Raw genomic sequence first — 24,923 nt, 5'->3', positions numbered from 1 at the left:
GACTTTTTTAAAGAACAATCTAAAAATAGATTATTTCTAAAAAGTTTTTCTCAAGATTAAAAACAATTAACTTTTTACTGTAAACACTAGAAGTCAATGTCAAGTCTATACAAACTTTTGAATCCTCATTAAGAAAGTAAATACAAATGAGAGATCAAAAATACATTTTTATAGGTTAAAGAACGGTCAAAGCATGTTCTATTACATATTAAACTATATTACCAGTATACATATTAGCTACTGACAGTTTGTATGATCAATAATAATAAAATACCTAAATTTCAAGTGTATTTCATACATGGGTGTGTAAACACTATTCTTTAAAGCTTGAGATATGAAATGTGATAGCCTCCATCACACACTTCTGTAGGATTCCATGATTTTAGGCAGTGTAAACAGTCCTCACTTTGCATACTGCAAGCTTTGAGTAAATAAATATTCAACTTAAAATCCAGTGACAATTATGATCAGGGCCTTGAATGGCCTCTGCACTATTAGAAATGTCACCATTGAGAATTTCAAGAAAGCTATCCAGGTACACATGTATGCTCGCCTAAATATGATGCATATAAACAAGCATTATGAACCATAGTAATCCTTGTTAAGGTGTCCAGTAAAGTGTATGAGTCATCACGACTTATAAGCACACAAAAGACTTAGTTATATAAACAAAGCACATAAACAAAGTGACATAAACAAAGCACGCTTCTGATTTTCTTCCACCTATTCATTAGTGAAGAATTAGAGAGTTATGTGTTATTGCTAAAGAACAAAATTTCAAGAGGCAAGTTTCTGGTTTCTGGTGTTAGTTAAAATAGGTCAAGGCTGTTTCTATCTGCTGTTCTCTGTCCATGACTGATAGCAAGATAAAGTGTAATAAGGCAGTGGTGGAGATAAACAACAGAATATTGGAGAAGTGCAAAGCAAGTCAATATTACTGTGCTATCTCCTACCTCTTGCCTGCCGTCCAGGCCCGCACCCTTCCTGTGCTCCAGGGACATCTTGTTGAATGCTCCAAGGAACTAACTGGCACCTGCGCCATTTGTGTGTCTTCCATCTACAGGAGAAGGATAAAATCTCAGTGAGAGGAAGCAGTGATGGCAGGCAAATCACAGACATAATGTAGTGTTAACAAAAAGCAGGCTATTTACCCACAGTCGGTTTTACCTGAATTGAATTTAGCTACTCACTAATCCCTTATAATGACTACATAATACAGAATTATTTCTATGGCACTAGAGACAAGACTATATCATTGGTAAGTTCTGTAGAAACAGATTTCACAGTGACAGAGGGCATTTGGAATTCTTATTCATACTACCAAGAGATGCCCCATCTGACAAGAGCAGTGCTGCATTCCACTAAGTAAACTCCAGGCCTGTCAGGAGTCCTCTGTATACTGTCCTTTGATGATCACTGCAGGGGCAAGAGTAAGTCACAATATCCCATAACAAAAACAAATTCCAAAAATCAATGTGTTCAACAAATAATCAATAATGTTTATAATACAGACACATAGTAACAAAATCTGTCATCCCTGAATTAATGATACATGCACTAAGATGGCAATTTTACCCCAATCTCCACTTAAATCAGTATCTTGTGATTATATAATTCATTAATTAATATCATAGTATATGGCATTTCATTGGTTATAAGGACTGCAATCATGTACTCCAGCAAGGTTCAATGAGGAAATTTTTAGTCATAATACCAAGGAGGCCATACTTCTGTAATATATTTTTGAGATTATTTGTAGCTTCAGTGACTTCAAATTTTCAGGAAGTGAAAACAGACAAATAGAAAATAAACAGTTCAGTAGCATTGTAGAGGAACAATGTCACTTTCTGAGCCACAATGCTCACAACATAGGAGAAGCAGATACTCTTTGGAGACAAGGGAGACTTTCCTGATTATTCCCATCGGACAAAGAATTAGTCCCTCAAGAACGTATGGGTTCAGTCAGAGAAGAGGCACCTAACCATCAAAAGACTAGAGGCCCCAGGGAATTTAGAGGTCTGGTTGGGTGGTGGGTGGGAGGTGGGGACATCCTCGTGGAGACAGGAGGATGGGGAAGAGGTATGGTATATGGAATAGTTGGAGAGTGGACCAGAGGTGGGGAATAAAATCTGGAGTGTAAAAATAAATAAATATATAATTAAAAGCCAAAAAAATAAAAAACAAAAAAGAACACATATCTTGTCGTTCTTAAATACTTTCTGCATTCTCCAACAGTTTATATCAGCATAAGACAGTCTCCCCTCCTACTAGCGCTACCTCCAAAGTTGGGAAATTGACAAATATATTTGCTTTATGAGAGGTACTAAAAAGCGGAGAAGTTCTCTGAAATACAGATGCAGAACGGTGGCTCCAGTAGCGAGCATCCTACTGAGTGGGTGGAAGGAGTACCAGTCTGAAAGATGTGGTCAGGAATTACAAAGTGCTCCACCTACCTCCTTTCTCACCCTTACCTGTAGCTATGACATGTGGGCGGAGCCTCACAGGCCTTCTCTTCATAAAGTGGCTCTGAGCATTCCCTGCCGCCATTGGCTGGCAGCTGAATGATGACCCGCTGTCGAGACTGCTTCCTGGCTCCAGAGTCCCCTGCAATGAAGCGACTTTTTAAACCTCCGAACATTGCACTGATAACAGAATCTCTCAATACCAATTGGTGTTGAAGAAAATTCCCTGCCTCCAGCAACACGTGCTGTGACAGAACCGAATGAGAGGCCTTATTTCATCTACTCTTTTACTATTTGTCTCATCGACCACTTATATTGAAAACCCAACTTACATTTTAAAATGGAAAGACTGAAGAGAAACACTTCCATAGCCAACTGGTCCTTTCACTGTGCATTTGCAAAGTAATTGTTCTTTCATTTTACTCTGTCCCCTTGAGAAGTAGGACAGATCTAATTAAATCCTTCCTTTTACTGTAAGTTTATCTTCATGTCATTTCATGTAGCCGTGTTTGTCACATGAGACACATACACTTGTCATAAATTTTCCTTAGGAGAATATATTTAATGTTATATTGCTATTTCTCTGTAATTCTCTTTATTTGAAATGCGTAGCTTATTCCAGATATTTACCATTCATGTTAAGCAGCCTATATTTGGGCCACACTTTGAGCATTGTGCTCTCAGTAGAGAAATAACAGGAGTTTCCAAAAAAAGACTCTTTGGGGGAAGTGTCAAAAATAGCAGTAATTACTGTCAGTAAATAACTCCAAACGATTTCTAAAAATTGGGAGAGGGAGAAGATTTACCTTCAAGGAAGAAGTTGGTAGTATGAATGTATTACTGACTGAATGATGTTCAAATTTGTTTTTTAGATTATAAGTACAAATAAAGGGTTTATAAGCTTTGATGAACTATACTTCAACTTTTCATATACATATCTTTTAAGGGCAAGTAGCTTACGTGGCGCAGTTTCTCTGAGAAAAGAATTATGAAGAGAATTATGTCAGCAGATAATATAATTCTTTCTGCATCACATGATTTTGCAAGATTGTTAAATATTTCATACACAGACTACAGGAACAGTGAGTTGTTATAGAGTTTACAACCTTTACCAACTGAAGTTTAATCAGAAAAGAAAGAAAACATTTCAAAAGTCATTATGGTTATAAGATAAAATGATTTGAAAGTGAAAATTTTTCTCATAACAGAATCCTTTTGCACGAACTCAAGGTGTCTCTCAACACAATGGTAGGCAAATGATCGCAGCCATGCTTAGAAAGGACTCTGGTGCAGCCAGCAAAGCTGATCAGAACCCAGTGATCTCTAAGTGAATATGCTGGAGAAGCCCTTTAAAAGTAGCAACAATACAGTAGATGACTGAGGATAAATACAGTATTACCAAGTTAACATTCTTGATAGCTGAATTTGAAGTCTGTTTTAAAAGCCTTTCCAGAGCTTGTGATGAACAGTGGAGGAAAGAAAAAGCGTAGATGGCAATGTGCACCTTGCCCCAATTTAAGATTCTGGATTATTGTAAATTGTTAGGATTATTACCACTGTGTGTGGATCATGTTTATAACAACAATAATTATGTTAATGAATAATTGGAATACTCTAGTTAGTGGAGTAGAAAATTGGGGACTGGGATTGCTGGCAATGAGGAACTGAAATATTTGGGAACACTGTTGTGGATGTTTAATTGTAACAATATAAATTTGAATACCAACTCTGGATTTCTATAAATTTAATATGATGGATCCAGAGAAGATCTAAGAAATGTCAGTAGAAATTTCATGTTACCAATGCCTCTCTGTTAAATTGTTCAAAGGATTTCTAGCTTCAAGCCCAGGCGATGAACGCCTTTAACTATTCAGAGACAGGAGCATTTTTCATTTCTTTCGATGCTTTGCAGAATCCATTGTGCTTCCATTTTCCATTTTGGTCACTGGCATCTCAGAACTAATTTTCATCTCTATTACAGGAGCATACACCAACTTTGATTTTCTATTTGCTATTTTTGTTCATTCCTTTTGTACTCTCCCACTTCAGTACTTGATTCTGCCTCTTTATTATTTTGAACATTTCTTTTATTTCAGGATATGCTTAGGATCAATATTTTTAAAAAGAATATGAAAACTAAGTAAACTTCCAATCATTTGGTTAGCATCTAAGGAAGGATTTCTCTATTTTCTTCCTTCCATCTCTTTCTCCCTCTGTCTCTCTCTTACATTACCTTCTCCATTAGAAAGAAAATCACAAATGAATGAGTCTTTGTTTTCCTGATGATCAAAATATTTAGAGGAAACCACTCCTAACACTTTTTAATTTGCATAAGGAAGTCAGACACAGAATTAAAGCCAAGGAACTGGGCATTGGTACAGACAAGGAGTTCAGCATCAATGGCAGCTTATAAACTGAAGTTCTTAAGCGTTACTTTTCCAGATGCTGGCTGGTACCTAGTCAAGGCTGTTCCAATTCACATGTTTACTTTTTGTTTCTACTTTTGAAATACATGTTATCTAACATACAAGTTTGTAATATTTTTTGGTATCATTTTTATTCAGACTATACACACATGTATGTTACAGATCAAAGCTATTTGATTGGGTATTTTTCTTCTTTAATTGACTATACAATGATATTCTATCTGTTCTTACACAAAGTTCAAAATCTTTTATCTCATGTAGCCATAGGAAAAACATTGTGTCCTGATTAGATTGAAACACTTCAAAGCTGTAGCACTCAGAGAAGAAACTGAATGGTGTTACACAGGAAATATGACATCCCTGTTTGTTCTCTGATTATAGCTAAGTGCCTGCTTGTATGTTCACTATAGGAGTCAATAAAGCTATAAACCTTTAGCTATAGAATTAATAGTGGAAAAAGGAAAATCGTTCACTAACTTACTTCTTATAATTAGAGTAACAAATTATATAGAGAAATGATCTATATTTTAAAGTGTCCATTTTTGAAAATTCACGAATGAGCTTTGAAAGTTAACAAGTACATACACACTTGGGGACCAAACTATCCATGAATTATTTCTGATCTTTATTGACATTGTTTTTTGTTTTTCTTCGAGGCATATCATGGGAGAGAAATGAATAAAATTTCAAATGGCTTGTTCTTATTGTTCCTTGAAATTTAACATACTTTATTCCGTTTTCTGCAATACCAAGATGTTATTTTACCCCCTTAAGGTGATTTTAGAAGTATTTCTTGAAATTCTAATAGATACAAAACACATATAAAATTAGGCTTTAACTGAAAATTTAAATTCAGAAGTACTCCATTCCAGAATTATTTTTTGTAATTGCCTCTTACTGAACACAAAAGAAATTTTAATCATATGCCGAGGTTAATACAATTTCATCGTCACTTAAATTTGCATCATTTCATAGCAAAATAGTAGAAAAATTAGCCTTAGTCCCTTGTTTCATGATCCTCACCATAACAAAGTCTGTAATCCCAGCCTTCTAGTGCTCTGTTACAGTAGTCACCAGGGGAGGAGAAAAAGTTTCTTGGAGAGCACAAAGCATCTTCTACTATTATCTCTCTATCACCCCACTCCTTTCGTTTTTTCAATGCGCATTTTCAGTTGTTACTTTTAAATCCAAGAGTTTAGGTTTATTGTCTTTGAAAATATTTTCTTCTAGGAGACTTAGTGTATAGCTTTCACTGAAACTGGGTAGAGCTGGTTTACTGTCCAAGTGAGCAAGTCTTTGCCCAGGTAAGTAGATTTTTACCATCACCAAGTGGAGCCTCTTGTTTCCATGGCATTCTTGCACAGAGGGGTCTGTCTCACCTCAGGATTTTTAAGAAAGAACTGTCACCTAGTGGCAACTTAAGTTTTAGCTTGGAATAATTAACTACTTATGACCAAGTGATCAATCTAATTAAAATTCTTCATTAAAATTTTCAACAGTGCCTTTGACAGATCTAGTTAGCTACATTTAGCTATTCTTCCTTCTTTCTCCCTTCTTCTACCTTTATGATGATTCTCCAGATATCCTAAACTCCCGACATTAACTTTTTATTTACCTTCTGTTTACCTTGTAGCAGCAATGCTCAAGATGCTTCATGAATTACTCCCCTTTACATAGCCTTCACTACAATCCATTCTCTTTCTACCTTTGCTACCACTTTCATTTCTTTGATAGTAACAAGTGCATACCATTCTAGACACGGTATTAAAAGTTATTATGCCTCCACTCTCTTCATGGCCTTAATTGTATCACATCAGTTACTTGGTCTTCTGTTAAGGCAATGTTATAACCATCTGCATTTCCATATTTTCATTTACAAATATTTTATATTACTGACCATTTTTCCAACTTGACAGTTCACCTAATATTTTATCTTAATAAAATACTTCAAGCTCGATGGGGCTAACATATATTTTTTATAACACTTTGTCATGATCTACTGTTGATTTTATGATTTTATTTCCATCTTAACTCAACCAATGTTATCAAAAGTACTCAGCTCTCCTTGGCATCCTGTCTCTCTTCTCTTGCCTTGTCTTGGAAGAGTCTTGACTCTGCTCAAAGCCAATTATTTTCTTTTAATTCTTTCACATTAAGGTTGCTAAATATTAATTAGGTTACACTGACAGCCATGTTGAGGAATCTCTTTTTAAGTGTATGGCTAGATGAAGATTGGATATTCCCTAGACATTCTACCATAGATAATTGGCTTATTTGTTTTGTTGTTTTTCAAAGTGAAGTTACTTCTCCTTTTTATTCTCTATTTTTCTTTGACTGAGCCTCATGCTCGGTGATGATTCTTTCTTTATACAAATTAAAGGATTAGCAGAAACAAAATTCCCCGAAACTTAAGTTTCAACTCTACTCAATGATATTTGCAAAATAATCAATTATGACATTCAGGAAATTAAGTGGTTTAAAATAAAATTCGGTAAGTTAAAAAGGTCATTAAGCTAGAAATTAATTCTTAATTGCAAATCACCTACGAGAGTCAAGAAGTATAAACACAAGGAAAGCCTCCAGTCAGCATATATGTTGAGAGAGCACATGGGAAAACAGCAGACAATGTTGTCTTTCACACTGGGAGAAAATGTGCTCGTACTTCATAAGTGGGAGGGAAGGTGTGAAAATTTCTCTCAGTGGGAAAGCCAAAAAACCATGTCCTGAAGGGTAATGAAAGATTTATCAGGGGTATCTTCCAGGATAATAAAAAGTCTTTGCACATTGAAAAAGCCAAAAACCAAACCTGGCAGGGAAGAATAGTCTTGGAAATGCCTCGTGGCAACATTAAGTGTTGGCAGGGAGACAGCTTGGCCATTTTTCTCTTTGCTTTATTCCCATTCTCAGACCACATAATTGAATCCTTAGCAAACTTGGTCTTAGGCTATTTCTTGCCTGCAAGTAGTTTAGAAGCCATGTGTATTGTGGGCATTGGAAACTCTCTTAAAACTTCAGAAGGCCAGTATATATTCTTTGAGGATTTATGAAAGATAAGATCTAGAATCATGGCATATAATGAAACTTCAAGGGAGTTTCTGGCTTCAAACTTATTGCCTGCCAGGTAATCTAACATAGTATTATTTCTAGGGAGAAATTCAAATGGTTTGACAATCTTAAAAAGCTAGGACATCAAGGCCATAAAAATCACAAACATCCAAAAGTCAGACATCCTGCGGAATAAGGGTTCTGGCTGAAAAACCTCCATAATCAGTGCTACATACCTTCTCTGCATGAAGAGGGACACGGTGTCCAGTCACTGTATGGGGTCATGATACAATCCTTTCTACAAGGAAGCAAGCAGGGCCTCACTGTTTCAGGCCGAAGGCTTTCAGGACACCTGGAACAAGCAAAGAAATTATTCAGCCTTTAACAAGCCACAAAACCAAGTATTGTAATTTCCTTCCATTTTTCATTGCTAAATGAATCACAGTCAGCTCATGAGCTTCTGTTATTCAGCTTTCAAGGCTACTTTTAAGAAGCACCACTCAACTTAATTTTCTCCAACTGTACCTGGACAAGACTACTCATACAAATATGCAGACTTAATGACATTCATGCTATCTAGAAGAAATATAATTACCACATCCTTCCCTTTAGGATAATATCTCTACTAATAAATATGCATTTTCTAATATACATAAAAAATTTGTGGGATTTCATATTTTCCATTTTAGGATACAATTCCTGTATCTAAATATTTCATAACAGCAGGACAAAAACTACCATGACAAATATTTCTTAATAATGATAACTATTATTAGTATTACAATCCTGTGTATGTTTGCATATATTTGTATAAAATGTGTGTGGGCATGGACATGTAACAATGGTTAGTTGGTAGTTCTAGGACTGAAACATGGCCCACCAAGCTTTTTTGTGCTCTGTCTCTCTCAGTCCCCTCTCTGTCTCTTTGTCTTGTTTTCTCGATCTTTTCCTCTTTCTCTCATTCTCCAATTTTTGTGACAGTATACTACTGTGTAGTGCTGGCTGGCCTGAAACTCATGGAGATCCACCCGCCTTTGCTTCCTGAGTGCTTGGGTTACAGGTGTCTGCCGTCAGACTCAGTTGCATATTAGTCACCTTTAAAGAACTAAATTCTGAGTAAAATAGCTAACACCATTTGTTTCCAATAATTTCTTTATAGCATCTTACTGACACTTCATTCTCAACATACTCTATAATTAATTGCCTACATGTTCTTTATCACACAAAAATATGATGCTCTTTTCTATTGTAAATATGTGACTCTTTAAAACGCTAGGCAGGAAAAATATTTAAGTATGAATCAAAGGAATTGATATGTTTTCACAATTTAGATTTTTATAAGACTGGACTTGTAATTTAATTGGAAAACATCCTATGACAATATACCATATATAATTCAAAGCATTCTTTTGGGATTATGGAGCTACTGGTCAGTAATTATTATCGAAAGCAATTCTTCTAAATGAGGCATTTTATAACTTTAACAACGGGAGGCCATTACTCAACTGCGTGCTCTTCAAATATGTAGCCCGAAATAAATCAATGAAATTTACAATGTTGTCATTGACCCTCCACATATTCTTTGAGTTTGGAAATAGCCACAGCAAGATACTTGGCTAACTGTGGAGAGCAAAATTACCAACAACAAAGTCACTAAATGAACACATGAAGATAAATTATACGGCCTAGACTGCATCCAATAAAATGAATTCTGACTTCCTTTGGTGAGGCAATTGTTTCAGTCAACATGCTGCTGTTCCCTGGCACTGTTTGTATTTAGCATGTGTGGTTTAAATTAAAGAATTGATTCCTCCCTCCTCCCAATCTTATTCAAGGTCAAATTAAACAGATGCAATGGGAGTTGAAGTTTGTTACTTGGGAGGATAGATAAGATCAATAACATTGATTTTGCCATCTCCCAGTAATCTATTTTATTAAGAAGAGTTTAAAACAATGTTCCTATTTGCATTTTTGTTTCAAATGGTTTGCATTGGAAAACATTCACTGAATTTAACCTAGTACTTAAGGAGAAGGGCGATAACATTTTCTTTTGAACTTAAATGTGTTTGATTTAATTTCCTACAGTTTTAAGGGCAAAGGAAACTGACATGATTTAGCAAATCTATGGGTATATCCAGATCCTTGAAAAACAGCTGTAGCCACATAGCAAGTTTTTGCTGGATTACTTTGGTGGTCTGAAATGATGCATCAGGACACACTTCTTACTGAATGACCCCATGAGATTGGATCCATCAGATCTTCACACAGAGGTCCTTGTTTACATACACACCCATCACCCCTGGACAGTATTTTAGTTGCAACTAATGAAAGGCCATTAGCCAGCAAACAGATAGAGGAAGCCTTTTATAAATTGGTATAATATTGTTCATCCTGTCTGGTCTAGGGAGCACTTCTATCTCTGTTCTAATCTCAGCAAGAACCAGCCTCCTCCAGGTCATAGCACTTTCAACCCCACGGCTGCTAGTATCATTGTATTTTAATATATTGCAAATTAATTTCCTGAGTCAAATTAATAACAACCTGGGTGTAATTTTCATGAACTTATTGGTTTGGGAGTTACCACATGAAGTGTGAAGAGTGGTCTGTTTGGCATATATTTTCTAATATATCCTGAAATATCAAATGATATACATAACTGCATCATGGAGCTAAATATCTCTAATATCTGGAATGCTAGCCAGATAAAAATGCTTAATGGGTCTCTTGCTTATACCCCTGGGGTTTTCCATATGTCAGATAAATTATTCTCATCCCCTTAGAAAATTTAATAAAACAAAATCGAAAACCACATGTCTGGAAAAGGCTAGAGAGGAAGAAGTGTATGTAATGAGGGTGTAGAGCTCTTAAAATAGGGTAAGAAGAAGAGAGAAACTGAGATGCCATATATATATATATAAATATATATATATATATATATTTATATATATATATATGTAACCCGAATGCTTAATATGAATTCACAACATTGCCAAAGAGCTAAAGTCACTGAAGAAAATAGCAAAGGAAGTGTTTTTCATTCACAAACAGCTTTTAAGAAAGTGTGCTGAGTTACTACCTCAGAATATGTCTCATTATATAATCTTTTCATCTGACTTTGAAAATCAAAGCTAATTATTTGGACAACACAAGATTAAACCTATGCAAAACATAGGACATTTGAATTACTAAGAAAGTTATGCTGTTTCAAAAATGAAAGAAGCTGTTTCTCCTCAGAAGAATGTATTTTCTAGAAAAAGTACTAATTTTTTTCTAAGAATTGATTATCTCCTTCACACCATTACTTGTTTTCACTTATCGTTATCATAAGGCACTCAACACCTCAAGTCTGTTTTTTTTTTCTCCTTCCCACCAGCAAATTGTTCTCCTTGTTCCCATTTTCTTAAGCCATATAAAACTGATGGGTTTTCTACTTCGTAAAACAGCTATCTTGTCCCAAGGGTCTCTGTTGAAAGTAAATGGTTACTCATTTTACCACAGAAAAATATGTTTGACCTTACTACCAGTGATAGAGTATTGTGTAGGCAAATGGAAGGCAGATCACAGATGGGATTTACTCAGTTAAACAGATTGTCAGCCTCCAAGCCTAGGGATATACAGGAGGTCACGGATGACCTCTACTGCTAGGACTTTGTATCCTGTCATTATTGATCAGACAAGCCTAGAGCAAGCACTTCTTTCTTTACCCCAATAGCTTAATAAAAGCAGACTGTGCTACAATAGAATTGGAAGTAGGGAACAGATAGAAAGGTTTCTATAGAATTTATGGATCCCAGGTACAAGACTCAGAAGTAGTTACAGCTTTATCAGCAACTAACACTGAAAGCAATCAAATCTTCTTATGAGGAAAGGTATGACAAACATCAGAAGACTCCATTTAACGAAGCAAATAGAGCCCAACCAGTCCTCTGTATGGCTGACCACAGGATTTGCCACTGCTAGTCTCAAGTCCTTACTTCTTGGGTCCCACTTGGCCCACGTTGACTCGCACACAGATGACTTTTCGTGTTTGCATGCCCACAGAACATGAGGCTTCCCCATTCCGTGTTGTGGTCGTATTGAAGGATGACACCGATGTATCCTCTATACACTGACCCCAGGGACCAGTTTGCCAGTGGTACACAGTGCAAGGGTGCTCATTGCAGCTGCGCACCTCTTGCAAAGCACTGCTGTTAGGGCAGCGAATTCCACCTACAAAAATGGACAATGACAAGAGATTAGACAGAAAGTCAACAGGAACCTCACCTGTCTCTGTTCTCAGGAATTTGGTGGGCTGATAACCATGATGATTACCGCTTACTAAGCACATAGCATGGAACCAGCACACTGTTACAAGACAAATTACTCTTTGTTGGATCAAGCTTAAAATACAAAGCATACAGTATACATACTAGATATTGAAGATAATCCGGGACTTTAAGAAGAAGCCATTGTTCTTCAGAGACACCCAACAACAGGTGCAAGGAAGGCCACCGTATTTTTAACCGCAAGCAACAGACAACTTCATGCCATGGATAAGAATGTCTGAATGAGTTTGCAAGTTCCATCTTGTAAACTGAAAGTCTTAATCCAGGGTTTTAAATACTACTTACTTGAATGTATTAGAGTTTACAGTGATAACCAGTGAGTCTGTGAAAGCTCAGTAAAAGTTTAGGATCTTCCGGAGTACTACTGAAAACATGATGGGGTAGTAGTATCTGTTAAAATCTGTGATGTCATTGGCTGCGCAGTGTGCCCTCATTTTATGTGTTCCAAAGGGAAAAAAGAAGATTCAAAATTAAACTACTTAACAATACTTTCTGCTTAACTCTAATTTTTATATACGTATTTAAATAGCATTCTACGACTTAGGTCCATGTTTGTTTTTTTGTTATGCTTTTGCAAACTTTGCAAGAAAAGAGAGTTTTAAACTTCTCTGTTCAAAGTTCAGATATTTTCAGTCAGTTTGAACTCATTTACATTAAAATTTGTATTCTCTATAGTATCATCATTTGTGACATCAAAGGTATTGGTGATAGCAGATACTTTTAATTAAAACTATTATGTTAATTTGAGAGTGTACATGTATGAGTATTTTGCATAGGGGCATGCACATGCCATGGCATATGGGCAGGTCATAGGCAACATCATGAAAGTCAGTTCTCTCTCTTCACCATATGGGCCCCAACATGAACTCAGATCATCAGACTTGGGGGCAAGTGTCTTTACTCACTTAGCCATCCTACATGCCTGTATTTTATAAAGATTTATCCAGGGACATGAAGAGATATTTCAGCCACTAAGAGCATATACTGGTATTGGAGAAGATTCAAGTTTGGTTCCCAGTCCCTATATCAAACAGCTCACACCTACCTCTAACACCAGCTCCATGGATCTAGTGCCTTAAGACAGCACTTGCATGTAAACCACCTGCCCCAGCCCATACATATAACAAATAAAAAGTTGTCAATCATAATTGATGAAATTCTCTTGTAGGATAATAATACCTGCCTGTAGATTTTGGTGCTGTTACATTCCTTTCCTGTTAGTCCTAGGGGGAAGGAATCCATGAGCTTCACATGCTAGGCAAGGCTTCTATCATGGAGACACCACCCCCAATCCTGTTGGATTCTTAACGGCACCACAAGATGTGTTAAAAGACTTAAATAAATAAGGCTTTTAACTAGAATTTTCTTTTTTTTCGCAAGTGTTATTTAGCTGGTTTTGATTGCCTCCTCTTTGGCATATCTGAGACTGTTATGCACAGACAGAGCAGCCATGCTAACACTCACTGTAAGTGACAGCAAGTACGACATAACTTTTGCTTAACTGCTGCATTCCAAGAACAAATTCAAGGTACAAAGAAATAATGCTAAGCAGGTTGAAGGTAAGATAGACACAGCTGTAGTTAGTGAACTGTGGTGTGAGGGTTAACATCTGGATTCATTTATGTGCCAGGCCTATTGTATAAACTCGAGAGGTGAAGTCTTAATTTGAATTTACAACTGTATGTGAATAAAAATTACTGGGTGTATAAATGCAAGCATATGAAATGATGTTGCCCCTGTACTGATAAGGAATTTAGGAAGACCATATATTCTTTTAACTAATTGAGAAAGTAGAAAGAGATGTATTGTTAAGGGCAGGAAATAGAGAATTTCATTACTCACTTCGTTGATGATTTGATTCAGGCTGCAACACCAGATGTGCTCTACAGGGATGACAGAGCTATATTTGCAGACTTCCCTCTGATCAGCAGTTTAACCAATTGACAGTTTGTTAATAACAATTTAGAGTCATTTATGCACTGTTGAATGTGGAGCTAACCTCAGACTAGCCTGTCCTGAACATTTTCATTAGTGTCCCTGTTTCCTGAAGGTGAAAACATCCATCACATATCATATACTGTCTGCTATCATACAGTTGGGGGACCCTGGCAGCTCCTGCTAGGAAGTTTAGGAGTTGGATACACTGAATGCTAAACCATGCTAAGTGGATTAGGGAGAAATAAATGAGTTCTTTTCCTCTGGGTGCTGGATATATTCAACATTAACAAATACACCTAATCATACATATGTTATTATGTCCTATATAATTACATATAATATTATATGATTATATACAATTATTTAACAGTTCCTTTATATGTAATAGTAAAATTGCTGATCAAACATTAAATTTTTGTAAATACACTGTTTTCATTGTAAGAATAAGTATCCTGCTGAAACTGATTTTAAAGCTCTGAATTGCTTTTGACACTTCAATTGACTGGTTGGCTTTGGAGGGAAAATGATAAGAGAAAAAAACCACAAACTTCTACACCATCAGCATAACATGTCGAGGAACTGCAAGATAGTTGTTAAGTTTATAGACATAAAGGCTATTTATTTTCTCGCCTTAATCCACATTACAGCCACGTCAGCAGTTTGAATCTGATATAGGATCCTCGCACAGATAAGCCCCAGTGTGGTCTTAATTACTATATTGCAAGCTTGAATGTCTAGTTTGGAGAAGCAGTCATTGTAGAATCACTGCATTGGTTGGGAACAATTTTACGTTAGAAAAATTGATAAAGATAATTTTGAAAATATCTATTATTTATGGGAAGTTATAATATTCCCTTTGGGAACGTTTCCACAGTCATGGAAAATTATAAAATGTGAACTATGACAAAATTAGTAATAAGTGAGAAAATGTCCTTTTACATGTAAAATGCTTGACAGTAAAACTGGTACTTAGATCTTCTATCATTGTGGCAACAGGAAAGACATTACTGTATATGAAAGAAATTCCATTATATAAATAAACATTTAGAGGGGCAGTGGGAGGAGTTGGGAGGGACAAAGGTTGAGAAAAACCCATTTTCAATAAAAGGGATGAGGCAAGCATTTGTGTAAATATAAACATGCCATCTATTAGATAAAACTGCTATATTAAAATGAGACGCATTGGGCTAGGGAGATGATACAACAGGTATGGATATTTGCTGTCAATGTGAGGGCTTAGATTCAAATTACAGAATCGATATAAATTACTGCATTTGGTTTCATGATTTGGCAACTTCAGCACTGTAAGGGAAGAAACAGAGACAAGAGGGTGACTAGGATGGCCTGGCCACCATCCCAGCCCTAGCTTTATCAAGTGACCATCTCAAGTGTATAAAAATAGTGATAATTCAGGAGGCTTGACATCTTTAGGCTTCTATATGTATGCACGGTCTCATACATTACACAAAAAACCACACACACACACACACATTGTATATACAGAGAAAAATCAAATTATGTGTAGATACCTGTATACATATACCACATACATGCACTGAATATACACGGAAAAACATCAGAATACGTCAAATACAACACAACTATTTCTATTCACATCAGTCTTGCAAAAGCTTTCTTATAATGCATGTTGTTAGAGTCATGGAATTTCTGTCTTTGGTATCAATGTGTTTTCAACTGATAGAATAGATTTAATTGCTTTTTTTTTTGAGACAGGGTTTCTCTGTGTAGCCCTGGCTGTCCTGCAACTGACTCTGTAGACCAGGCTGGCCTCGAACTCAGAAATCCTCCTGCCTCTGCCTCCCAAGTGCTGGGATTAAAGGCGTGCGCCACCACTGCCTGGCTAATAGATTTAAAAAGAGCTCTATTCAATATAGTAACTGGATACCTATATAATCGGAGTGTAATGTACAACATTTAAGTGTGGTGTTTTATGGGACACCAGAAGGATTAGAAATACTTTGCTGCAGTCAAGGATTTTGTGATTTGGTGAGGAAAAGAAATAGAAAGGCTAAAGTGAGTGAGACAAACATACACATGAGGACCATTCTACATGGAATGTCAGAATTATGTTAAGATGTATGTATGTAATATAATGATTGAAAGGAGTAAGATTCATTGCATTTTAGAGACTTAAAAAACTCCGGAAGAAGGAGGAGGCATTTAGATGAACTAAGAAGAACTATAATTGTAAAAACAAAGTTTATTAAGTAAGAAAGGAGAGATGATTTTATCTAAGCAAAAGTCAAAATAAATGCAAAAGAACTTACCCAGGTATGCCCTTGGGAAGGTTATGTTGACATGTCAGTCAGAGTGTAGTGTCCATTCGAGAAAGTAAATGGATCGATATAAGGAAGGGGATGGGGTGTGTGTTAGGAGAAAGTGATGTCTGTGCTTCTACAGTCACCTGCTGTTGCAGCTTAAGCCCTTTCTTGGCTGACCACTGCTGACATCAAGATGCGTGTGTCCAGGACACACCTTAAGAGAACTGAATCCTAAGGAGCATTAGCAGAAATAGGAAGAAGAGTTCTTACTGTGCAGCTTCCCCACACCCTCTGAAGCAAGGGGATGAGGAAGTGCTACCATCTACTTAGACACAAGTGATGTTCATATCTACACATATCCCGGATCCGGGGCTTTTTGAATTCTCTAAGAAACACAGCTGCTCTGTGGTTCTAATAATCAAAATTACTAAACTGTAAAACATGAACATATTCAGTTCAGAAAATAGAACTATTGCTTCTTCCAAGTTTTACAGTATAAAATATGATTTCTGAAGGCTTTTAATTATTTGAGAAAATTGGCATAATTCTATTTTGATCTGCATCTATTCTCTGAACATGACAGATATAAAGGCATACTGACATTTGGCTAAGGAAGTTATATCAGGTCATTTTGAACTTTGCACACAAATATTTTCTCACTTTTCACTAGTGATGAAATGTGCACATCCTTGTTAGTTTCATAAATAAAGTTTGTTCAAATTTTATAGAACTAGAAAACAAGAAGTAAAAATCTGGCCCCTTGATAGTCTCACATCCCTTCTCATGTGTATGTATGTATGTATGTATGTATGTGCTCTTGTGTGTGCAATTGCATGTGTGTATAGAAACCAGGAGTCAGCACCATGTGTCATTCCTCCAGAGCAATCTGCCTCATGTTGTGACAAACTCTCACTGAGACTGATGCTCAACATTCAGGTGATGCTCGCCATCTAGTAGGCCAGGGACATACATTTGTCTCCGCTGCCACTTCCCCACAGAGCTCTCTTCAGCAGCAACCTCGCGCCTCTACCGGGTTTAAGTTGAAGAATTCTAGTCAACTTTTTCCTGTATTTACGTCTAGGTGCTTCCAATTGTGACTTGATTTCCTAATGATATTTCAGTGTGAATTGTTTTATAGATGTTTTTGTGTATTGCTGGTATTATGTTATATGATGTTATCTAACATTGTATGGAAAGAAAATATATGCAAATGATTTTCATTCTTTTATTTTCTTTTAAATTCTTTTGAGTTAACTTCATAATTGTAGCACAGAATTAACAATTATTTTCCTTAACCATTTGTAAGAAGTTGAACAATGAGGTTCAGTACTCTATAAACAATTTGGTGTATATTTTGTCTAAGTAAGGCATCCCCCTCCTCCATACAGAAACACATCCAGTACTCTCAGCTCCATGCAAACTTCCAACTATCCCCAAATAAGAATTTAATTCAAAATCAAGTATGACATTTAGGTGTCTTGGTTAATTGTCTCCTTTAATGGAAAATATTTCTTCTCTACTTTCCTAATTTTTATAGAAAATTTGGAAAATTTTGTATTGAACTATTTTTAATTACATAACAATTTTTTTAATACTTTGTAACATTCTATGCATGCAGTTCTGACAAGGTATCCCAGAAGTGATGCCATGTTATTGCAGAACACTAAGGAGATGAGATTTCGAGTTGCTACATTACTCAAAATTACTTGCATCACTAGATCTAGCAAGGTTTCTTTCTTTTAAAGACTTATCTCTTTTTAATTTATATGGGTGTGCCTGTGTGTGTGTGCATATCATAGTGTGTGTTGGTACCTGGGATTCCAGGGCGGGGGGAGTTTCAGGTTTCTCTAGAGCTGGAGTCACAGGTAGTTATGAACTACCCAATGTGGATGCCAGGAACTGAACTCTGGTCCTCTGGAACAGCTGAAAGTACTCTTAAGTCCCGAACCATCTCTCCAGCTCCCCTTCCTACAGCAAAGTTCCCTCCAAAGGGGGCACCCAGAGATGGGACTGCCTTTCACTAACTTGAAGCAATTACTCCAGGGCAGAAAATAGGCTGCCACATAAATAAAAGCAATCATCTCTGGATGGTGATGGTGGTGGAACTTCTCAAAATAAGGGCTTTTTTCAGAATCTTACCAAAGCAGACTGGGATCATCATAAACCAGATTGAATTCTAGTCAAAAGTTTAATTATGTGTACCTCTTGGCTAGCGCAAATCTTGCCCTATTTAGCTCTCATTTATGTTAATAACCAAAAAAATTGGCTAAAGGTTAGGTCCCTTGTCTTCTTGGCATAGCCACATTTAATACATTTCCTATATAATCTTTCCATTTTTCTGAATGTAATCTATTGGGATTAGGTGTTACTGTTTGACAAATCACAAAATATAATTTTCCTTCTGAAGGTTTCGATTTTGTTTCATTGTTAAGATTCCTTGAAAATAGAGCTACCCTCTGGCCTAGAATATAGTTCAGTAAGTTATGATTATCATAAAATAGAATTAGACCTAGGACTGGGAATATAGCTCAAAGACAGAACACAAAGCTGTGTTTCAATAGCACACACGCTTGACTTTTTGCTGCATTCCAAGGACTACCATACTCATTCACTTGCCCTGCGCATGGATGTTTTTAGAAAATTGTATAATCTTATCTCCAAATACTATGTATCAATTTTATTTTGTGTTTTTCTATAAAATTATCACAGTGTTTTCCATAAAAAGCCTGCAATGTATTCCAAGCTCTAACTTTGGTAGACTAATAAAATACCTACTTGTATGAAATATCATTGATATGAAAACATAATTTAAGACTTCTATAAATGTAGTTTTCACCGGAAGGAAATAATAAAAACCACTTTGAAAAATTCGGTATTGTAACAATATCATTTCCCATAAAATAAAATGTTATTTTCATCTCCAGCAAATAACAGGTACTAAAGTCATTTAATTTGCAGATGAGGACTTCATTAAGTGTCTCACAATCATACTGTTTTTTGTAAATGTCATTGACAGAGACACAGAGTAAGATATTCACTTGCAGAAATTCCAGCCTGCTTTCTACTTGTTTAGATTCATGCCCTGACAGTATACTACACAAACATCTACAGCTGGCCAGGGCAACTGGCTTATGAAGCTGCTAGTAGAGTTAATTAAAAATTATTGAAGTCCCACCCTTTCAAATTAAGTGGGTGACATTCATCAAATACTAACCATGAATTTCTGCCTTTAAAACCTTTCCGTGTGAACTGTCTCATCTACAGACATAATGATCTGTTTCAGTTTTGCAGACTCAGCAAAATCCTGGCTATGTGGCTCAGGGGGTGAAAAGTCACTCATTACTAGTCACAGAGCAAATGTCTGCAGAGTATAATGGGTTTACAGGAAGAGGGGTGGCCACAGATCTAATTTTAATGAAACCCAAGATATAATTTGAGCTGATGGAGTTTGAAGTCTGAAGGTAGCCTTTTCAAGATGGGATTGGTTTTGAGAACACAGAAAAGTAATTTTTTCCCTAAAGTTTCTATTTTTTTTTAACATTTTTTATTTTCATTGCAGTTATATTTGTAGTGAAAAATACTTGAGGACACTATAAAAATTAAGAATTTTCCCAAAGAGTTACTTATTTTATGTTATATGTTATACTTGTGTATTAAAGCCAAGGTAATTACATAATATTCATAGTTATTATGTAAAGTAATAGGAAGTAGGATTAAATAATATTATCAGCTATTATCACCAAAACACTTGAAAACAACAACAAAATGGGGCAAAAATAACAAATAATCAGTCAAAAACCAATTGATTTCAAGGATTCACAGGTGTGTATGCATACTGTAAAGAGGTATTGTGATCTCTCAGTCCTATGTGCATAAAGGTCATTTAGTGTGGGATGCTGCAGAGCCACAACCTCATCTTTGAAAGAGAGTGTACTTTGGTGTGAAAGAATTTGGCTCCTGTGTTCTTTCCCCCTCCTCTCCTACTTTGCAGAAAGACAGGAGAGTGACATTGTCACACCAAGTCACATAGAGGCTAGATTAGCATTTGTAGAGAAGCTCAGAGGTGATGACTACTGCCTGTATCTTGGAAATAAAGCTGCAGGTGTTGTGTGATATGTGACAAACATGCCTTATTTTATTCACCCTTAGGGTGAATCCAAGCTGGAATCCTATGGATCTCAGTGCCTGTGCTCAAGAATACTAATGGGAGAAGACACACACAATGTCAGGCAAGCAATAGCCATGCTAAAAGTTAATATACTTAAGTGACCCTAAAACATCCACCAGAGAACTCCTAAACCTGATAAACAACTTCAGCAAAGTGGCTGGATATAAAATCAACTCAAACAAATCAGTAGCCTTTCTCTACTCAAAGGATAAACAAGTGAGAAAGAAATTAGGGAAATGACACCCTTCACAATAATAATATAAAATATCTTGGAGTGAATCTAACCAAGCAAGTGAAAGATCTGTATGACAAGAACTTCAAGTCTCTGAAGAAAGAAATCGGAGAAGATCTCAGAAGATGGAAAGATCTCCCATGTTCCCGGATTGGCAGGATTAATTTAGTAAAAATGGCCATCTTGCCAAAAGCAATCTACAGATTCAATGCAATCCCCATCAAAATTCCAAATCAATTCTTCATACAGATAGAAAGAGCAATTTGCAAATTCATTTGAAATAACACAAAACCCAGGATTGCAAGAATTATTCTCAACAATAAAAGAACTTCTGGGGGAATCACCATCCCTGACCTCAAACTGTACTACAGAGCAATAGTTATAAAAACTGCATGGTATTGGTACAGAGACAGGCAGGAAGATCAATGGAATAGAATTGAAGATCCAGAAATGAACCCACACACTTATGGTCCCTTGATCTTTGACAAAGGAGTTAAAACCATCCAATGGAAAAAGGACAGCATTTTAAACAAATGGTGCTGGCTCAACTGCAGGTCAGCATGTAGAATAATGCAAATCAATCCATTCTTATCCCCTTGTACAAAGCTCAAGTCCAAGTGGATAAAGGACCTTCACATAAAACCAGATACACTGAAACTAATAGAAAAGAAGGTGGGGAAGACCCTAGAATACCTAAGAACAGGGGAAAAGTTCTTCAACAGAACACCAATGGCTTATGCTCTAAGTTCAAGAATTGACAAATGGGACCTCATAAAATTGCAAAGCTTCTGTAAGGCAAAGAGCACTGTCAATAAAACGAAACGGCAACCAACAGATTGGGAAAAGATCATTACCAATCCTACATCCGATAGAGGGCTAATATCGAATATATGCAAAGAACTCAAGAAATTAGACTCCAGAGAACCAAATAACCCTATTAAAAAATGGGGTAAAGAGCTAAACAAAGAATTCTCAACTGAGGAAACTCAAATGGCCAAGAAGCACCTTAAGAAATGCCCAACATCCTTAGTCATCAGGGAAATGCAAATCAAAACAACCCTGAGATACCACCTCACAGCAGTCAGAATGGCTCAGATCAAAAACTCAGGTGATAGTAGATGCTGGCTAGGATGTGGAGAAAGAGAAACACTCCTCCATTGTTGGTAGGGTTGCAAGCTGGTACAACCACTCTGAAGATCTGTCTGGAGGTTTCTCAGAAAATTGGACATAGCACTACCTGAGGACCCAGCTATACCACTCCTGGGCTTATACCCAAAAGATGCTCCAACATATAACAAGGACATATGCTCCACTATGTTCATAGCAGCCTTATTTATAATAGCCAGAAGCTGGAAAGAACCCAGATGTCCTTCAACAGAGGAATGGATACAAAAAAATGTGGTACATTTATACAATGGAATATTACTCAGCTATTAAAAATAATGAATTCGAGAAATTCTTAGGTAAATGGATGGAACTAGAAAATATCATCCTGAGTGAGGTAACCCAACAACAAAAAAAACACACATGGTATTTACTCACTGATAAGTGGATATTAGCCCAAAAGCTTGAAATAACCAAGATTCAACTCACAGATCACATGAAGCTCATAAAGAAGGTAGACCAAGGGTGTATGCCTTGGTCCTACTTAGAAGGAGTAACAAAATACTCAAGGGAGCAAATATGGAGAAAAAGTGTGGGACAGAAACTGAAGGAGGGGCTGTCTGGAGACTGTTCCACCTGGGTATCCATCCCATGTGCAGTCACCCAAGGTAGACAGTGATGTGGATGTCAGGAAATGCATTCTGACAAGAGCCTGATATTGCTGTCTCCTTAGACGTCTGCCAGAGTCTGACACATTCAGAGGCAGATGCTCACAGCTAACCATTGATCTGATCAAGGGGTTCCCAATGGAGAAGTTAGAGAGAAGACTAAAGGAGCTGAAATGGTTGGTGGCCCCATGAGGAGAAAAAACAATACCAACCAACCAGAGTTCCTCAGGGTCTAAACCACCAGCCTGGGAGCACATAGGGAGGGACCCATGACTCCATCTGTACATCTAGGGGAGGATGACCTTGTTGGGTATAAGTGTGAGAGGAGATCTTTGGTCCCATGAAGGCTGAACACCATGTGGAGGGGGGAATTTGAGGGTGGGGAGGTGGGAGTGGGGAAATACGTGGGGGCACATCCTCATAAAAGCATGAGGAGGGGGATGGGATAGGAGGTTCCTGGGTGGTAATAATTAAAATGTAAATATAATATCCAATAAAAAAGAAAAAAAGAAAAAAGAAAAAGAAAGTTAAAATAAACATTCTTATTACACATATGTGATAATTTTATGAGACGTTACTGAAATGGAAGAAAAACAATGAAATGCTTGAATTTTTTGAACCCATTTCTTGATGTATTGTTTTTTTGTGTCTTTGTTTTTCCTTTGTATACTTTGGATTAGAATAAACCTGAATTATTTGGTGAATGAGGGAGAAAAAAGCAAATGCTTTAAAAATACCCTTTGTCCTCTATTAAAGATCCATTTTCAAGATTAATTATTAAGAATAGAATCAAACCACATAGAGAGATATTAAATGTCATTCACTGCTGGATTTTTGTCAACTCATTTTCATAAAATGTCATCCAATACAGGCTACACAATATAAATGGCAATCAATTTCCAGAAAACAGTCACATCTGTGGATGGAGACCTTACCTTCTTCACTTGCATAGGCCAGAATGGACCGAGCTCGGATCTGTTTCCCTTCTGTGGTTTTCCCAGAGCAGGTATGTGAACAGGAGGACCACGTGGACCATGCACTGAGTACACAGTCCTTTGGGCATGGGGCATCACAGGCCACAGGAATAGGAAAGATTGCATCTCTGCATAGCTGTCTGTCCACTTCTTCTCCTGGGAAACACATGACCACCAACAGTTTATTTTTATTAAGTCCATTTAAATGAGTGAGGAGTTCAGATAAATTAGACTATTTCCCACTAACTCTTAATTAAAAATGAAATGAAAAGGAGACATGGTTGTCATGGTGAAAAGTTAAAAGTATAGAAAAATGTAAATATAAACAGACACATAAATCTCCAAGTAAATAATATATTTTCTTTTAATTTTCAGAAGAATAGACATAGAAATCAAGATCATTACAGAAAGTACAGTACCTTCCCATAAGTGAGTCTTACAATTAAAATATTAATGTGTAATGAAGAACATCATGAAGTTATGTTGACCTTCTGATTTCTTGTTCAATTCTGAAGTAAGATTTATAAACCATGGTAGATGGCTATAGTATGTGTCAATGTTTTCAAGAACCAACTCACAGATATGCCTACAAATGCATTTGAGTCTGCAGAGAAGTTGTTTTTATACAAATATTCACCTTTCTCTTTTTTGGACATTATTTTTTTCCATTGAAAGTGGCTAGGAAACATAAATGATAAAATACAATCAACATCCCTTGCTTAAGATGTGAAGTAATTTCAGGCAGGAATCTAAATCTTAGGCTAGAACAAAGAAGTAGGCTTCAGGCATGAAAATGACTTTGGCCTAGGACAGGGAAGTAGGCTCAGATACTTTGGTCATCCTGACAATCCCTTAGAAAGAGTGATCCTGGGACTTTGTTTATTGTCTTGCTTGTTCTTTGACTATATGTGTTTATTGCCTTGCTTGTTTCTTCACTATTTGCATCTACTGTATCACTAGTTCCTCAACCTAGAATTGGCCTTAATACTTGCATGTAATTAAAATGGTATAAATGCAGATTAGTAAAAGTTTGAAAAAAAAGAAGAATGTATAATCCAGTGAAAGGAATATTGTATATTTTTTCTATGTGAATACATTTAATGAATATGCATTAAAAATAAATAAGACAAAAAACAGAAGAAGAAAAGTAAAACAAGAAAAGAAAGAAAAAAGAAAAAAAAAATGATTCCATACTGGAAAGGGAAGATAAGACAGAGCATGTGCAGACATAAGAAGGTATATCAAATTGCCTCAAAGTCATCAGCAGTTTCTGTGGGTCTCCAGGTAAAGAGATGCTTG

At 36.4% G+C, this 24,923-nt stretch overlaps 1 protein-coding gene across 1 annotated transcript in view; it reads right to left on the bottom strand.

Annotated features, from left to right (window-relative positions):
* The window catches only part of Thsd7a (thrombospondin type 1 domain containing 7A), a 385,076-nt gene that overhangs the window by 69,385 nt on the left and 290,768 nt on the right, over positions 1–24,923 (bottom strand). The window contains exons 7-11 of the mRNA XM_076913691.1: positions 23,586–23,780; positions 11,908–12,142; positions 8,170–8,285; positions 2,472–2,604; positions 954–1,057 (exon numbers count right to left, since the gene is read on the bottom strand). Coding sequence (XP_076769806.1) covers positions 954–1,057; positions 2,472–2,604; positions 8,170–8,285; positions 11,908–12,142; positions 23,586–23,780 — 783 coding nt within the window. The remainder of the gene's footprint in view (positions 1–953; positions 1,058–2,471; positions 2,605–8,169; positions 8,286–11,907; positions 12,143–23,585; positions 23,781–24,923) is intronic.

This window comes from Arvicanthis niloticus, chromosome 15 (assembly GCF_011762505.2).
Source record: "Arvicanthis niloticus isolate mArvNil1 chromosome 15, mArvNil1.pat.X, whole genome shotgun sequence".
Taxonomy (NCBI): domain Eukaryota; kingdom Metazoa; phylum Chordata; class Mammalia; order Rodentia; family Muridae; genus Arvicanthis; species Arvicanthis niloticus.
This window is presented reverse-complemented; position numbering and strand designations above follow the sequence as displayed.